Source organism: Hyaena hyaena, unplaced genomic scaffold (genome assembly GCF_003009895.1).
Source record: "Hyaena hyaena isolate Hyena2069 unplaced genomic scaffold, ASM300989v1 scaffold_454, whole genome shotgun sequence".
Classification (NCBI taxonomy): Eukaryota; Metazoa; Chordata; class Mammalia; order Carnivora; family Hyaenidae; genus Hyaena; species Hyaena hyaena.
Window position 1 is genome coordinate 754,817 of NW_024081086.1, and position 16,830 is coordinate 771,646.

At 36.6% G+C, this 16,830-nt stretch overlaps 1 protein-coding gene across 1 annotated transcript; it reads right to left on the bottom strand.

Moving 5' to 3' along the window:
* Window positions 1-1,004: 1,004 nt before the first annotated feature.
* Window positions 1,005-15,665, bottom strand: LOC120246137 (solute carrier family 7 member 13-like). Its single transcript, XM_039253474.1, has 4 exons — window positions 14,999-15,665; window positions 9,934-10,065; window positions 4,339-4,700; window positions 1,005-1,280 (listed from the first exon to the last, which is right to left on the bottom strand). Exons 1-4 carry the CDS (start codon window positions 15,663-15,665, stop codon window positions 1,005-1,007), a joined length of 1,437 nt encoding a protein of 478 aa, XP_039109405.1.
* Between the last annotated feature and the right edge of the window lie 1,165 nt (window positions 15,666-16,830).

Below are 16,830 nucleotides of genomic sequence, written 5' to 3' on the forward strand. Positions count from 1 at the left end.
CAATAATTCTGTACATTATGCAATGCTCACCATGATAAGTATAGTTACCATCTGGACCTGAACGTATTTTTGAGCATCGTTATTTAGCCTATCACACTTTATAGAGGTGAACACAAGGGTTTGAAAGTAAAACAAATTCTTTTGATTGGTATCACTGTGAAGAGTTTAGACCAGTGAGTAGGAAGCAATATATAGTTTTTATTAATATAAAATCCAGACTTACAATATTGTCTTTTTTTTTTTTTTTTTGTGGATGCATCTTACATTTATTCAATAAATGTTGACTAAATATCTGTTAACTACTGTTTACCCATGTACTTGTCTTCTTGACAATAACTCTTTTATTTTGTTTGTTTGTTTCTTTGATGGTTGTTGGAGGAAAGTGGTGAAAAACACGTTGGACACTAGGGAACTAAGGCTTCAATTACAAGCAAAAGAATTACAATTCTAAACAATTTGAGGGTGCTTTGGTGGCTCAGTTGGTTAAGTGTTGGACTTCGACTTAGGTCATGATCTCACAGTTTGTGAGCTGGAGCTCCTTGTCGAGTTCTATGTTAGCAGCTAGAAACCTGGGGCCTGCTTCCAATTCTGTCTCCCTATCTCTCTCCCCCTCCCCTACTCACGCTCTGTCTCTCTCTCTCTCTCAAAAATAAATAAACATTAAATCTAATATAATTCATAGATTAAAAGCAGGCTCCCTGCTGTCAGCACATGTTTCAGATTGTGTCTCCCTCTCTCTCTGACCCTCCACTGTTCACGCTGTTTCTCTCTCTCTCAGAAATAAATAAAACATAAAAAAAAAAAAAAAAAAGTAGGCTCCCTGCTGTCAGCACAGAGTCTGACATGGGGCTCAATGTCACAAACCATGAGATCATGACCTAAGCAGAAATCAAGAGTCAGATGCTTAACCAACTGAACCACCCAGGAGCCCCAAGTATATACATTTTAAAGCAAAGATTAAATGTGCTCCTTCATTAACCATTTACAGATTTAGGGGTGCTTATTTACAAAAATATTTCTTCAAGATGTTTTTTTCCTGTTGAAACCTCTTCATCTTTGTCTTCAGGTGGTGAAACAGTAAATAATAATTGTAAATAACAAGTGATTTTGTCAAAAAAACCAGAACATTGATTAAGGTGAACATGAAGCCAGTAACACAATAGTCCACTGAAAATAAAGATAAACCCATAGATATACTCTACTTTAGGAGACTGAATCATTGGTGTCAAAAGTAGAAACAAAGATATAGCTATCGATCCAAATATAAATGGCAAACGCACCTGAAAGTAAAAAAAAAAAAAAAATTAAGATTAATGGTGACTTTTTCCTCAAAAGTTCAAAATTTCTATAAACAATATAAGAACATCCTCATTCTGTTTGGAACAAAGGTTTGAAACTGTCAGGGAGAAAACTGCAAATATATTTTCAAATATATTTAAAGAGACAGTTTCAGTATCATATAGTACATCAATGGCAGACTAAATGAGTGTAAAAAGTGGAACAGTATTTATTTATATTTATTCTATAGTTTTTATGAATGCCTACTCTATTCTTCAGATATTGTCAATTTATTTACTAAAATAAGTGCTTTATTTTCAAGCGTAGGAAAAAAGATACATTATAAGAAATCACTGTCAAAAATAAAAAATTAACTATGCCATTCTAGTATTAGTCACTGGAACATTCTTAGTTTTGGGAATTTGGCATAACTGTAATATTTGGTTATAATACTTTGGGCACGTACCAATTTTTCTTAGAGCAGCACTATTACATCATAAAAACAGCAGAAATGTTGGAATCAGAAAAGTCTGGTTGGAAATGCAAGTTCTGCTGTCTTAATTGTTCATTCCTTCAAGAACTATCTACTGAATTCCTATGTGCCATTTGCCATGCTAGGGACGCAGAGGTATTTAGGAGAGATAAAGAAGATTCCTCTCCAGGGAGCTTAGCGCCACTGTTCAGCTATATTACTTTGGGCTACTTAATTGATCTGGTCCTCAGACCTATTTGCAGAAGGAGCCCCCTAACTGCCAGTCCTGCAGTCCAAGGTTGCTGTCACTACACGGTGAGACCCTTGGGGTCCTACAGCCTGTCTCAACTGAAGGAAGCTACATGGTGGGCTGGCAGGTGCTACAAGATAAATGTGTTCAGAGCTTTGTAATAAAATATCCCTGAAATATGTGTGTTGTTGCCATTAAATATAAAGTCTGAATGTTGGGGAAAAAAAGGGTCATCTCCAACCCACCTGCAAAATGAGGTTTTATCTAAAGCTGGTCTTTTACCTAATGCTGAAGTCTTTGTGAGAATTGTATACAAAGCACTTCAGTAGAACATGATCAACAAAATGGCGTTTCTTAAGAAAAAAAAATTTTTTTAAGATTTTATTTTTAAGTAATCTTTACATCCAATAGGGGCTCAAACTTATAACCCTGAGATCAAGAGTAATATGCTCAACCAACTGAGCCAGCCAGATGCCCCAACAAAATGACATTTCTTAATTAGTTTTAGAACAGTGATTTGTATACATTTCTTACACTTCTATAGGAGAGGCTAATAAGTTTCTTGATTGAAAGATTCATTTTTATTTCTCTGAACTTCCTAGAAGAGTACCTGAAACATAACAGATAGTTACTGCATATTTGTTGCCTCAAATCCAAGATATTTTCATTCACTTTTTTCAACAGGAGGAATGGCTAAAGAGGGAGCCATTTGATGGGAAGATATTGAAGATTGTCTAGACTAGAGTATCTTAAAATATGGTCAGTTGGTGGACTTCTCTGCATAAGAACCCCCAAGATAATTGATAAAAACATAGACTCATAGGTCCCAATTGACACTGACTGAATTAGAATTCCCAAGGAGGAGTCTGGGAATTCAAATTTTAAAAAGCACATTCAATTGGTTATGATGGTCACTGTCATGAAATATGGGACTCCCATTTTACTTTCTACACAATCTCTACAGCCAGTAAGTATCTTAAAGGGGTCATTTTGATTATATTTATGATACTGTTAAAGAATGAAACAAACACTATTTGAAACCTCTTAGGATTTACATTATAGCAAGGTACATCTTACATTACACCAAAACAAAATAAATGAAAATAAGAAAGAAGGAAATAAACATAGATAAATAATAAATTTCTTTCACAAAATGCATGCCAGAAAGCCCTATATAGATTTTGAAAGCAGGCCATCATAAGGTATAAGGAAATCATTTATATAGGAGAGGCCCAAGTATTCTTGGTGCTAAGATCAGAAAAAATTTCCTTAGTAGGTCCTTTACAGAATAAAATATTCACCAGCCTTCTTTTAATAAATGTAACAACAATATGGGCTCTGGAATCAACTGTCTAGTTTAAATTCCAGCCCTCCTTCTTTTAGCTAGAGTAATTTACTTAATCTTTAAGTTTTAGAATTCTCTTTAGATAAACAGGGTGACTAAGTGAACCTCTGGAGACTTTTTGGCCTGAATCTACTCATGCCTCCTTTTTAATTAATTAATTCGTTTTTTAACCTGGGGCTTGACCTCACAACCCCAAGATCAAGACTTGGATGCTTAACCAACTGATCCACTCAGGTGCCTCTACTCATGCTTCCTTCTAATTCACTTTCTACAGTATTGTCAGAATAGTCTTTCAAATGAGTCTAATTTTATTTCTGATGTATATGATTGTTTGAGTAGTCACTATGTACACAAGTGCTCCCATCTGAGGGAGCAGTGTGGGGCTGATATCTAGCTTGTGCTTTTTTCACTAGGCTGTGCCTGGGCATGGAGCTATGTCTGCCTAGTGGAAGGGATGTTTTTGTATATTTTGCATAAAGATACTCTAGGAGCCTTATGGACATTAGCTAGGAGGTAGTGATTTTATCTTGCAAGTTCAGGTTCACAATATTTGTAATTATCTAAACTGAGGCTTAGATTAACATCTTATTGATCTTATTGTAGAAAATGAAGACTCTATCAAGGATATAATTAAGAATGGAATGCCATATCACCTATGTTGGGTTGTGCATTGAAGAGACGATTTTGAATTGGGCCAATATTCCCCCCCCCAAAAAAAACCCCCAAAACATTACTGTCTCATTCCTGGAAGATAACAAAACTGGTAACTATCTTCCTTATGGAGAATCAATTTTGACCTTTTACTCAATAAAAATCAAGCCAAAAGTAGCTCATATAGCCAATTATACATCAATAAACTGGAACATAGAGATCCAGATCAGATGTTTAATAAATTGGACTCATTATTGATTAGAAGCATCCCCTAAAGGTTAAAGAAATATATTTCTAGAAAGAGAGTAGAAAGCTAATATTAATATTTTTATATTGATTTACCTTATAAGGTCTAGGTAGATTGGGGTCCTGGTACCTTAGTTTAAGTAAACCTATCATATATAGCCCTCTTAAAACCCAGGTTGCTAATGCTGAATATTTTATTAAATGGATTAAATCTGAGGATATAATAAGACAAGAAGCTAAAATGATTATCTGGGTGATAGCAACAGTTGGACTGAAGTAGTTATTAAGCATGGAGAAGATCAAGGGCAGTTGTCCTTCTTGGCTTGCTGTGTAGAATAGCCTTGATGCTGAAAGCACTGTGCTACATATGTTGCTAACTATCGAAGTTGAAATCCCAAAGGAAATGACCCATTGCATGGAAGGGATGACTTTGTCCATCCAGGTGACAGCAACAGCATCTGAAAAAAAATTCAAAAAAGTCAGTCATTTTTGCTTGTTTGCAAATATGGCAAAAATTCTTCACTTCTTCTTGCAACTGTCCTCTTTGTAATCTGACTTGACCCCTCATTCTGAAAGGGAGTTTCTTTATCAATTCTTGAATATGGTCTGGCCTGTGGTCTACTGTGGCCAGGAGAATGCATTAGAAGTAGTAGTTTGCCGGCTCTGAGCCTATAACTTGAGAACTATCACAGAGTGTTGCTTGCTGTCTTGGAACCTTATTTAGCTACCATGTGAACAAGCTCAACCTAGTCTGTCAGAGACAAACCATAGTAATTCTGGAGCCTGAAAATGCATCTTATAGACTTCCAAATACAGGGAGCATAACTGACATAGGGCCCCGGCTACCACACAATGAAATCCATTGTGGCATTTCTATGAAAGCCATGCACCCACAGGTTGTTCCCAGCTAATATCTGTGAGGTAGAGACACTAAGAAGGACTCATTTATCTGATGGCTAACTTTGGCTAAAGGGCTCCCTGGCAGATGTGCCAAACCTTTCCTGTACTGCATTTCAGTCTAGGATGTTTTTACCTATCTTTCCCTCTTTTTCTTCTTCACTCTGGTTCACACTCGCATTGTGGTCCTATGGCTCTCCCAGCCTTACTTGACTTCCTTCTTGGTTTCTCTAACACAAGCATTTCTCTTACTAAATTCCTTGCACATTTAATTCTTTCTTGGCATTTGCTTCTCCAAGGACTCAAACTAACCTACAAGCTGAGTCCCCAAAGAAATAGGGAATCATGGCCAACCTCAATAAAGCTGCTTACCCAAACTGCAGAGGACTGCAGACACATGTATGTCTCCAACAGAGAACCAGAACTGCCGAGCTGAACTCAGCATAAGTTGCCAACTTGTAGAATTGTGAACCAAATACGTGGTGGTTGTAAACCAATACATTTGGGGGAGGCTTGTTTGGCAACAGTAGATAAGTGATAGTCACAAATAGTCACAAAATAAAAATAAGAATAGAAAAGATTTTCAATGGGGGTAAATATAGGCATTTAGCTAAGACAAATAACTGATACTAGAAACATAAGAAATTATGTTGTGACAGCATCAATTATGCTGCAAAATTTCTCCAAAATTATTGGCCATTGATTACAATTAAAGTGGAGCTCAAAATTATATGACACGATTGCATTATCTTTACTACCAGTGATGTACTGGTCTCTTTCATTGATAATTTGATGAATTGATGGTTTAGATCTTTTCCTTTTTTCAACTGCAAGTGCTTTGACATTTACAGTTTGGCCTCTAATAATTTCTTTGGAAAATTGAAAGCATTAAGCTTTGTTTCTATAGGTATTTCTATCCTAAAATTGTCTAAATTTTAATTAATTAAATTAATTAAGCATTAATTAATTTAACATTAATAATGTTAACAATCCTAAAATTTAGAGAGATGATTGCAATTATATTCTAAGTTTATTCACTATACTTCATTTCATGATTTTAAATTACATTTCAAATGCTGAGGCATAGGAGCACATGTACCCCAATGTTCATAGCAGCACTCTCCACAATAGCTAAAACATGGAAAGAGCCTAAGTGTCCATCAACAGACGAATGGATCAAGAAGATGTGGTTTATCTATACCATGGAATACTACATGGCAATGAGAAACAATGAAATCTGGCCATGTGTAGCCACATGGATGGACCTTGAGGGTGTTATGCTGAGCGAAATAAGTCAGGCAGAGAAGGACAAATATCATATGTTTGCACGTATAGGAGGATTAGGAGGAACTTGACGGAGGAACAAGGGGGAGAAGAAGGGCGGAAATGGTGGGGGAAAGGGAGAGAGGCAAACCATGAGAGACTCTTGAATGCTGACAAAAACTGAGGACTGATGGATGTGGGGGGGAGGAGGGGATGGGCATGGAGGAGGACACTTGTGGGGATGAGCACTGAGTGTTATGTGGAAACTAATTTGACAATAAACTATTTGTAAAAAAAAATAAATAAATAAATTACATTTCAAAGTTTCTAAGGTAAGCTTGAGACTTAGGAGGAACTTGTGAGGGCTCAAAGGATATTGAGTTTAGAATCAATCTTATGAGTGTGACATCAGTCAGAAGGTAGGTATCTAAGTCAGGCTGGTGAGGTGGCATTGTGAAGGAGGCAGTGATAGTAGTGTCTAACCTGGAAATGGTAAGTTGTTTAGAAAGGATAATGGGTGCCTAGGTGGCTCAGTCGGTTAAGCGTCTGACTTCAGCTCAGGTCATGATTTCACGGGTTTGTGAGTTCAAGCCCTGTGGCGGGCTCTGTGCTGACAGCTACCTCAGAGCCTGGAGCCTGTTTCAGATTCTGTGTCTCCCTCTCTCTCTCTGACCCTCCCCTCCTCATGCTGTCTCTATCTCTCTCTCAGAAATAAATAAAACATTTTAAAAAATTAAAAAAAAGAAAGGATGATATGTGGTGAGGGTGTGTGTACACACCTAACAGAAAGTTAGGCTTGACTCAGATCCTGGAGAACCTTCAGTGGTCAGTTTAGAAGTTGGTATTTGGTGTATTTGGTGGTGATGGGATGGTTGCAGCAGGACACAAGACAGAAGAGTGTTTAAGCAGGAGAGTAACATGATTAGATTTATGTTTTATAATATTAGCTTTAGAGACTGAGTGGATGCTGGATTAGGAGATTAGAAGTGAGTGTATAAATTAAGAGGATGTTGCTGTAGCTCAGATGATAAAAGTGAGGGTCTGAGTGGGCACGCAGAGGGGGAAAATACCCAATGAGCTCTTAATGGGGTAGAGTTTACAGGACTTGCTGACTAGTTTGGAAGTTGGTGTAAGTCAAATTACAGTTCTGTACCTCATTTTAATAGTTAAAAAAAATCTCCTTTAGTGTTACTGCTGTATTCCTGTAAGACCAAATTGTGAGAGGGTGTAATAATAACATGTTATTATTAACTTATTAAAATTTAGGGATGTCTGGGTGGCTTAGATGGTTGATCATCATCTCAGGAAATGATCTCACAGTTTGTGGATTAAAGCCCTGCATCGGGATCTGTGCTGACAGTGCGGAGTCTGCTTGGGATTCTCTCTCTCTCCCTCGCTCTGTGTGTGTGTGCTGTCACTGTTAAAAAAATAAATAAACTTTAAAAAATTTATATTTTCTTGGGGCATTTGGGTGGCTCAGTCAGGTAAGCATCTGACTTGGCTCAGGTCATCATCTCATAGTGAGTGAGTTCAAGCCCTGCATAAGGCTTTACACTGACAGTGTGGAGCCTGCTTGGGATTCTCTAGCTATCCCTCTCTCTTTGCCCATCCTCCCCACTCTCTCTCTGTCTCTTCCTCTCAAAATAAAGAAATAAACATTTAATTTTATATTTTCCTTTCATTTGTTTTTAATGTAGCATTTAAAAAATTGTATTTTATTTTTACTTATTTTTTTAATGTTTATTTTTTTTTTTATTTTGAGAGAGAGAGAGAGAGAGAATGAGAGGAGGGGCAGACAGAGGGAGAGCGAGAGAACCCCAAGCAGGCTCTAACCGCTGTCAGCAGAGTCTGATGGGGGGCTTGAACTCATGAACCATGAGATCATGACCTGAGCCAAAATCAGGAGTCAGATGCTTAACCGACTGAGCCACCCAGATGCCCCTATATTCTCCTTTTAGAAGCAACATAACATTTTTGTACTAGTGTCAGAGAAGATGCATAAAGCCACCTTTTGACTTTTTGAAACTTGTATAGGTTTTTTTTTCAAAATAAATTTCAAATCTTCTTATTTTTCAAATCTTCTTATTTTGTAAAGACTTTGCACATCAGACCAGTCCTCTTTGTGACTTCTGCTTTGCAAACTCCTCCACCACAGGGGAATTCTAGTTACCCGAGTGTCCCAGTGTGTTGGCTCTCGTCAAGCTCCTCCCAAACCACACACACTCTATTTGTACACGATCAGATACCTCTGTGCCTGTCTGTCTATACAGTATTTTTGTTGTTTATGTTTTTATTGGTGTATTACTTGGACTTTATCTAGAATATTTAAAGAGTGAGTTGTTTCAGTAAATGAACTTTCTAGATAACTTCTTTCAGGAGTAACTATCGGTTTTTAATTAAAGTTTGATGGAATTTTTCTAATATATTTCAAATACTACTCTGCCATTTTAAAGTAAATTGAATGTAATTTAGCAATTTCTTAAAGGCTTGGTGTTTTCATAAAAGCTTGCCACTTGATTCCGTGTAAATATGACTTGGCATTTGAAAAATGGTATTTTGCAGATCTCAAGCACAATATGCCAATCATGGAAAATATGAACAATATAAAAAAAGAAGTAAAAACTGTAATTTTTATCATTCAGATGACACGATTTACTACTAACCTTTTGTTCTATCTCTGTTTAGTCACATCTATGGGTGTCTCTTATATAATTATTTGTTTTAATATAACTTATTATCTGATATATATGAATGTATCTACCTACTATTACTTACACTGATAATAAGCCATGCTAGTGGCAGTGATGCAGGGCTTTGATTTGGTTTGTTTGTAAATTGAGGCATTTTAGTGTGGGATTTGGAGTTGGCCCACCTGGGTTTGAGTCTGTCAGTTACCAGGAATGTAACTGTGAGCACCATACTTAGAGGAATTGGGAAGAGTATTTTTTTGATGGTCAGATCTTGCAACTTGCTGTCCGCATTACACCCCATTACCTTCAGTAACCTGGACCAGACACGTTCTTGCGTCATGAGAAGAGCATGACCGAGACCCAGTTTTGGATCTTGGTCCATTTCTTAAGTTCCCTGAGCTAGTTTCCCTGTCTACAAAATGAAGGCAGTACTGCCTATTCCAGTTATTTTGAGGATATGTATCTGGGTGTACCCTAAAGGGTGAAAATTCTTCTAACAAAGTATCTCTTCTTTGCTTTCTTGCTGTGCTTGCTCTTGTTTTTCTTTATCTCTACCCTTTCTCCTCTGTGGCCCTCTCCTCCTTCTCTTTCTTTTTCTAATTCTTGCTTTTCATATTCTACTATCCTTAGATCTTTTTCTTAGCACATGCCCTTCTTTATAGATCATTTAGATGATTATTTTTCCTTTCCTCATAAAAGCCAAAGCATGAATACATCGTGTTTATATTCTTAGGGGTGTACTAAACATTTCTACAGTATACAGGAACCTGGGTTTATTGAGAGTAGGGCTCTCAATAGTCCTGGTAATTACTGGTTTCTCTTTGTCTAGACACATTCATACCTGCAGAGATGATTTCCTGAGGGGTCAAAACTGCCAGGTAGGATATATTCACGAATATGTAAACAACAGCCACCATGGGAAGAACGGTAATCAGAGCTTTGGGAATATTCTCACCGGGATTTTTTATCTCTCCTAAAAAATACAAATAAAGTTATCAGAAAAGAAAGTAGTATTGTGGGACTTTTGAAGAGTTCTTTGTAATAAAAAGGAAGAGAAAGTATTGTTCATGGATCTGTTGCTTCCTTATCTGCGTGGACTGATTCTACATTAGTTCTGCACAAATTTCACCTAAAAGCTTAGATTTCTCACCATTTTGTACTATTTTGTAAAAAATTGTTATTCTGAATTTATGCCATAAATAGACTAATATTTAAAAAAATTTTTTTAACGTTAATTGACTTTTGAGAGACAGAGAGAGACAGAGCACGAGCCGAGGAGGGGCAGAGAGAGAGGGAGACAGAGAATCCGAAGCAGGCTCTAGGCTCCCAGTGGTCAACACAGAGCCCAACTCGAGGCTTGAACCCATGAACTATGAGATCATGACCTGAAGCCAAGTCGGACATTTCATCGACTGAGCCAACCAGGTGCCCATAAAGTGACTAATAATTTTAACTGTCACTTTATGAAACTATAAAATTTCACATTAACACTAATATTTTATTTTCTTATAGAAAGAGAGAGTAAAAGATAAAAAAAGTTTTAACTTGTACCAAATTAATGCTTTCTCATCTTACTCTTTTCCCACCACTGTTCAAATGGACAGTAAAAGATTCCTTTGGGAATACTGTCTCTTACAACTTGTTTGATTTTAATGTGGAAATTTTCTTTTGTCCCTAACATGTCCCAACTTTGGTCACATTCTTAAGACCAGGGAGTATTACCAAGTTTTCAATGTGTCCATGGAAGCAGTGGACTCTTAGTTTGTGTGTTCTATCATATTTCTGTCTTACGTACAGACTAAGGCCACATCCTCTGATCTCCAATCACAGGACAAGAGCAGCCTGTGGGGTGCCCTCCCTGCTTAGACTCTCCTGCTTAGGGTCCCCATAGAGTGAGGGGAACATTTTGTCCAATGGGCCAACCCCCCAACCCCCATGTACATTTCTAGCTCAGGCCCAAAGTTACCGCTTGTTCTCTGAAACCTTCCTCAGAGATCTGGGGAACTGGCCTTTTTAAAAGTTATCCTAGATTTGTTCTTCAGATCTTTGGCTGAGAGGTGGATGCAAACTAAGCTGGTGGTGCCATTATTAATGCAACTTCCTCTGAGGGTCAGCCAACACTGCATTTATCTCCTAAGTTTCCTTAGTGCAGTGGGAATTTTGGGAAGATTATGAAATCAGAGGGTTTCTTTAAATTGCTGTGAAGATTAATGTTTCAAGTGACCCTGATTTTCTAGACAGCATGCCAGGCTATCTTCCCCGATGCTGCCTTGCAAGAGTCACACAAATCATGTTATGGAAGCAGAGGACTTTTACTCTTTTGCTGTTGAGTGTCAGAACTCAGTTCCTGACATTTGTCTATGTCACTCAAGACTCATTTTAATTTTGTCAGACCTGCTACTGAGATGGATGCACTAATGGTTTTGAGATACAATGTAATTCCTTATTTCAGAAGTAAATGTAAAGGATGTACTGTGGTGCTTGGGGTTCAGTGTTGTCCCTTTAGGAGGCGCTAGCATAAGCATCTGGATACAAGCTGTCTACTCTGTTTATACTTGGTCAGGAATATGACAGATCAGAAGATCTGAAGACCAAACTTGAGAGAAGCAGTTCTTTCTAGCCAGGATTACACCATTCTTCTATTTGAAAATCCTTGTTTACTTATTTAAGATTTTTTTTTATTTTTAAATTTTAACTCCAGTATAGTTAACATGCAGTGTTATATTAGTTTTGGGTGTACAGATTCAATGGTTTTATACATTACCCAGTGCTGATAAAGATAAGTGTACTCTTCTTCCCTTTCACCTATTTTACCTGTCCAGCTACCCACTTCCACTTTGGTAACCATCAATTTGTTCTCTATAGTTAAGAGTCTGTTTTTTTGATTTGTCTCTTTTTTTTATTTGTTCATTTGTTTTGTTTCTTATATTCCACATTGGAGTGAAATCATGTGGTATTTGTTTCTCTGACTTATTTCATTTAGCATTATACCCCCTAGATTCACTCATGTTGTTGCAAACAGAAAGGTTTCATTCAATTTAAGGCAGAGTAATATTCGATTGTGTATATATACCACATATTCTTTATCTATTCATCTATTGGTGGACACTTGAACCGCTTCTATAATTTGGCTATTGCAAATAATTCTGCAAGAGACATAGGGATGCATATATCTTTTTGAATTAGTGTTTTCAAATTCTTTGGATAAATACCCAGTAGTGGAAAGTGGGATTACTAGATCATAGGGTAGTTCTTTTTTTATTTTTTGAGGAACCTCCAATCCGTCTTCCACAGTGGCTGCACCAGCTTACATTCCCACCAACAATGCATGAGGGTTCCTTTCTTATCACAAGGATCACCCCATTTTGGTACACAAGACAACAGATGTATAAATTTGGTGTTGTAGACTTACAAGTAAAGTTAACAAAGTGGATAATGGTAGCCAGCCAGAAAATTTCACTAGACCTTTCAAACACCATATCGATCTGAAGTCACTCACATTTCATTACCAGTGCTAGGTATGGGATGCTCGTCCTTAATTAAAGGCTTAGTTTGTTTTGATAACAAATCAAATCAGGGAGGATGAGTGGGCCAAACAGATCCTAAATTGGGTCTAAAGCTGCATTATGCTGTATCTTCAGGTGATGATTACTATCAAGAACCTTTCTGCTTGCTCCAGTGAGATGCTCTACCTTAGACAGACACTAATATCTGGGTATTTACTTTTATAAAACCCATAACTGCCCACTGTAGAAAAGAGCATTTTAAAAACTGCTGGAGGAAATTGGTTTCAGTTGTCCAAAGACCATGGCTCACAGCCCAACATGACTGAGGGAGTGGGGTAACTCGGTGGCCCCTGAAGGATGTAGATCCAGCCGATGACCCATGAAACTCTGCCTTCACATATGTCCAGTATTTTCATTTTTGACTCATGTGCTTTTTAAATGTCCAAGCTAGCTGCAAGATGATTGCTGTAACAATTCATTTGTGCTAGATAAATTAAAGCCTTATCACTATTTGGAAAACCTTGATATTGATTTAAAAGTTCACTACTTTTACTGCTGGAAATGAAAACATTACCTTTGTCAATTACTAAAAGAGAAAAATGATTAAATCCTTTAAAATTATCTGAAGTTTTAATAATCTACATGAGAGAACAAGTGCCTTAAGAATCAAGGAATATCACTGATTTCAATAATTTGAGAATCAGGACTTCTAAGAAATCATCATTCAAAGTTTTGATAAAATATAAAAGATATTTTAAGCATAAAATCTATATTAGTAGTGTTACATGTAGGGGAGCTAGCTCAAGTTTAAAAAATTTTTTTAATGTTTATTTATTTTTATGAGAGAGAGAGACATAGACAGAATGTGAGCAGAGAAGGGGCAGAGAAGGAAGGAGTCACAGAGTCTGAAACAGGCTCCATGCTCTGAGCTGTCAGCACAGAGCCTGATGTGGGGCTTGAACTCTGCAATGGCAAGATCATGACCAGACACTTAATAGACTGAGCCACCCAGGTGCCCCAAGTTCAGGTTGCTTATTGAAATTGTTGCAAAGATTTTGTTTGGAAGTTTTATACAACTTCACTATTTAATATATTCTTTAATATTTTATATTCTTATAATTTTATAATGCAAATGAAATATCATGAATTGTTTTCTATTTAATTCTTTTGTTTACTCTAGGGTGCTATGCAGCTATTACTAAATTCTCTTGGTATCATAGCATTGCAGGGGCAACATGGCCTTATAGTGCATATGCACAGGGAAGCATGGTCATTACAACACTCCTCGTATTTGTGAAAAATTAGAAGAATTTTAAATACCCACTAATGTGAAAGTGTGGAAGAGCCATCCTGAAGAATGTTATGTGCAGCAGTTAAAAAATGTGTTAGATCACTAAGAACTAATATAGAAAGATCTCTGAGACATATCATGGAATCAAAATTAGGATGTGGCATTTAATAATGCTGGTAGGGTATGTATATATATATATACATACATACATATATTTATGTATATATGTATGTGTGTATATATATATATACACACATACATATATTTATATGTATTATAATATATGTATGTCTATATATACAAAATCTGTGATAGTCTTATTTTTTACAAATGGATTGTATTAATGTATTTCTTTTTCACTTATTCATTTATTTTTAAATTTTTATTTAATTTATTTTTAAAATTTACATTCAAGTTAGTTAGCATATAGTGAAACAATGATTTCAATAATAGATTCCTTAATGCCCTTCACCCATTTAGCTCATCCCCCCTCCCACAACCCCTCCAGTAACCCTCTGTTTGTTCTCCATATTTAAGAGTCTCTTATGTTTTTGTCCCCTCTCCCTGTTTTTGTATTATTTTTGCTTCCCTTCCCTTCTTTTATGTTTATCTGTTTTGTATATTAAAGTCCTCATATGAGTGTAGTCATATGATATTTATCTTTCTCTGACTTACTAATTTCACTTAACATAATAACTTCTAGTTCCGTCCATGTAGTTGCAAATGGAAAGACTTCATTCTTTTTGGTTGCCAAGTATGTATTAATGTATTTTTTACATAACTGATATATAATTCAAAATGTCTTGAAAAATGCTAGAATAAAATGTAGTAAAGCATAAGAGTGATCTTACTTTTCTTTTGAAAACTTTATAACTTCCCAAGTTTTGAATAAGGGACATGACCTGAAGAATACTAAATTCCACATTTTAGTATTCTTAGTATTCTTTAGCATTACGAGATTTAACGATGACCAAAGTGTGATAAATCCAACTAGTCCAGAGAAAATCAAATTGAATTCTAAAAACCAAACAGATCGGCTATATCTTTCTCTATAGAATTGTAGACAAAATTTTATGCCTGCTACAAAAGGATTTCAGAGATGGATTTACCTGCTATGTTGATCAGGATTGATGTACCAGAATATGCAAACAATCCTTGGAGTAAGGCTTCTGCAATCTGTGAGGCACCAGGAAGTTCAGCGTCGAAAGCGTTCTCAAACCTGGCCACATTCTCCTTTTTCCCAATCCCTAACAGTACAATCCCAGTAAGGGAAATGAAGCAGAGGACAGTGATTTTCACCAAAACACTGATAGTTTGAAACCAAGCCACTGTTAGCATGCCTCGAGTATTTAGAAGTCCCAGTGACCACAAAATAGCCAAAGCTAAACATTTCTTTGGTAGCTCTGGAGCTGGGCATCTGGTATAGAAAGGCTGAATTATATAGGAAGATATTATCAAGCTTTGTGTAGCTATTCCTAAGGGATAAACAAAAAGTTTGATCCAAAGACTGAGGAAAGCAACAGAGGATCCAAGAGATCTTTTAAGGAAATAGTAAGGGGCTCCACTTCTAGGGAAGGTGGTCCCCAGCTCTGCAAGACTGAGAGCGACGATGAGAGTCAGAAGAGCACAAGCAGCCCAAATACTCAGGGAGACAGCTATGTTCAGTGAAGAATATTTTAGTACCCCTTTAGGAGACACAAAGATTCCTACACCTGTTGTGACAGAAAATAATAAAATATTTCCATGGAAAAATCCTATTGCCCTCAGGAGTTGCATATTTTTCTTTTTTTTTTTTTTTTTATCCTGAAAATAACCTAAAGCTTACATGTGGATTGCTAACATTTATACATTTCCCCCATGAATCTTTTGAAGAATGCTTTGTTGATTTCACCAACATCCTTACATAAGCATTTTATTGCACTTAACTTTGTTTTAAAAATAATTAACTTGTGAATAGTTTTAAGGTTTTGTGAATTCTTTTAAAGAGTGCCAGAGTTAAAATGTTTCGCACGTTAATTATTTAAAAATTCAAATATACTTGGTGATAGTTGCACAACATTGTGACTATAATTAATTCCACAGAACTGTACACTTAAGAATGGTCCAAATGGGGTGCCTGGGTGGCTCAGTTGGTTGAACGTCCAACTTAGGCTCAGGTCATGATCTTATTGCTTGTGGGTTCGAGCCCCGCATCAGGCTCTGTGCTGTCTGCCTGGAGTCTGCTTCGGATTCTGTGTCTCCCCTTCTCTCTCTGCCTCTCTCCATCTCTCCCATGCTCATGCTCTGTCTCTCTCTGTTTCTCAATAATAAATAAATGTTAAAAAATAAAAATAAACTTAAAAAATGGTCCAAATGGCAAATTTTATGTTACACATATTTTATCACAAGTTTTAAAAAGTTAATGTAATATGCCAAATAACTCCATCCAAGTGTACAGTTTAAAGGGATGAGCTATATGGCACATGAATTATATCTCAATAAATCTGCCTTTTAAGAAATCATTTATGCCACCGAACAAGTTAGTCACAGCTAATTAAGAAGGAAAGATTTAAGTTTGGCCAGAGAATTTTCCTTCTGAAGTATAAAATTTGATATTATATAACTCTGAGCTAATACTTTTGAAAGTGTATTCCAAAGAAACTGTAGCTTGGTGTAAAAAAAGTAAACTTTAAGTAGGCTCAGGACTGAATCCCACATCTGACACTTAGTGGCTGCATGATTTTTTAGTAGGTTGTTTTATTTCTTAGAATCCCCATTTCCTTACCTGTAAAATGAGGATAATAATTTCATTTTGGGTTGCCTGGGTGGCTCTTGATTTCAGCTCAGGTAATGATCTCACAGTTTGTGAGATAGAACCCTGCGTTGGGCTCTGTGCTGACAGCCTGGAACCTGCTTGGTATTCTTTCTCTCCCTCTCCCTTTCTGCCCCTCCCCTGCTTGCT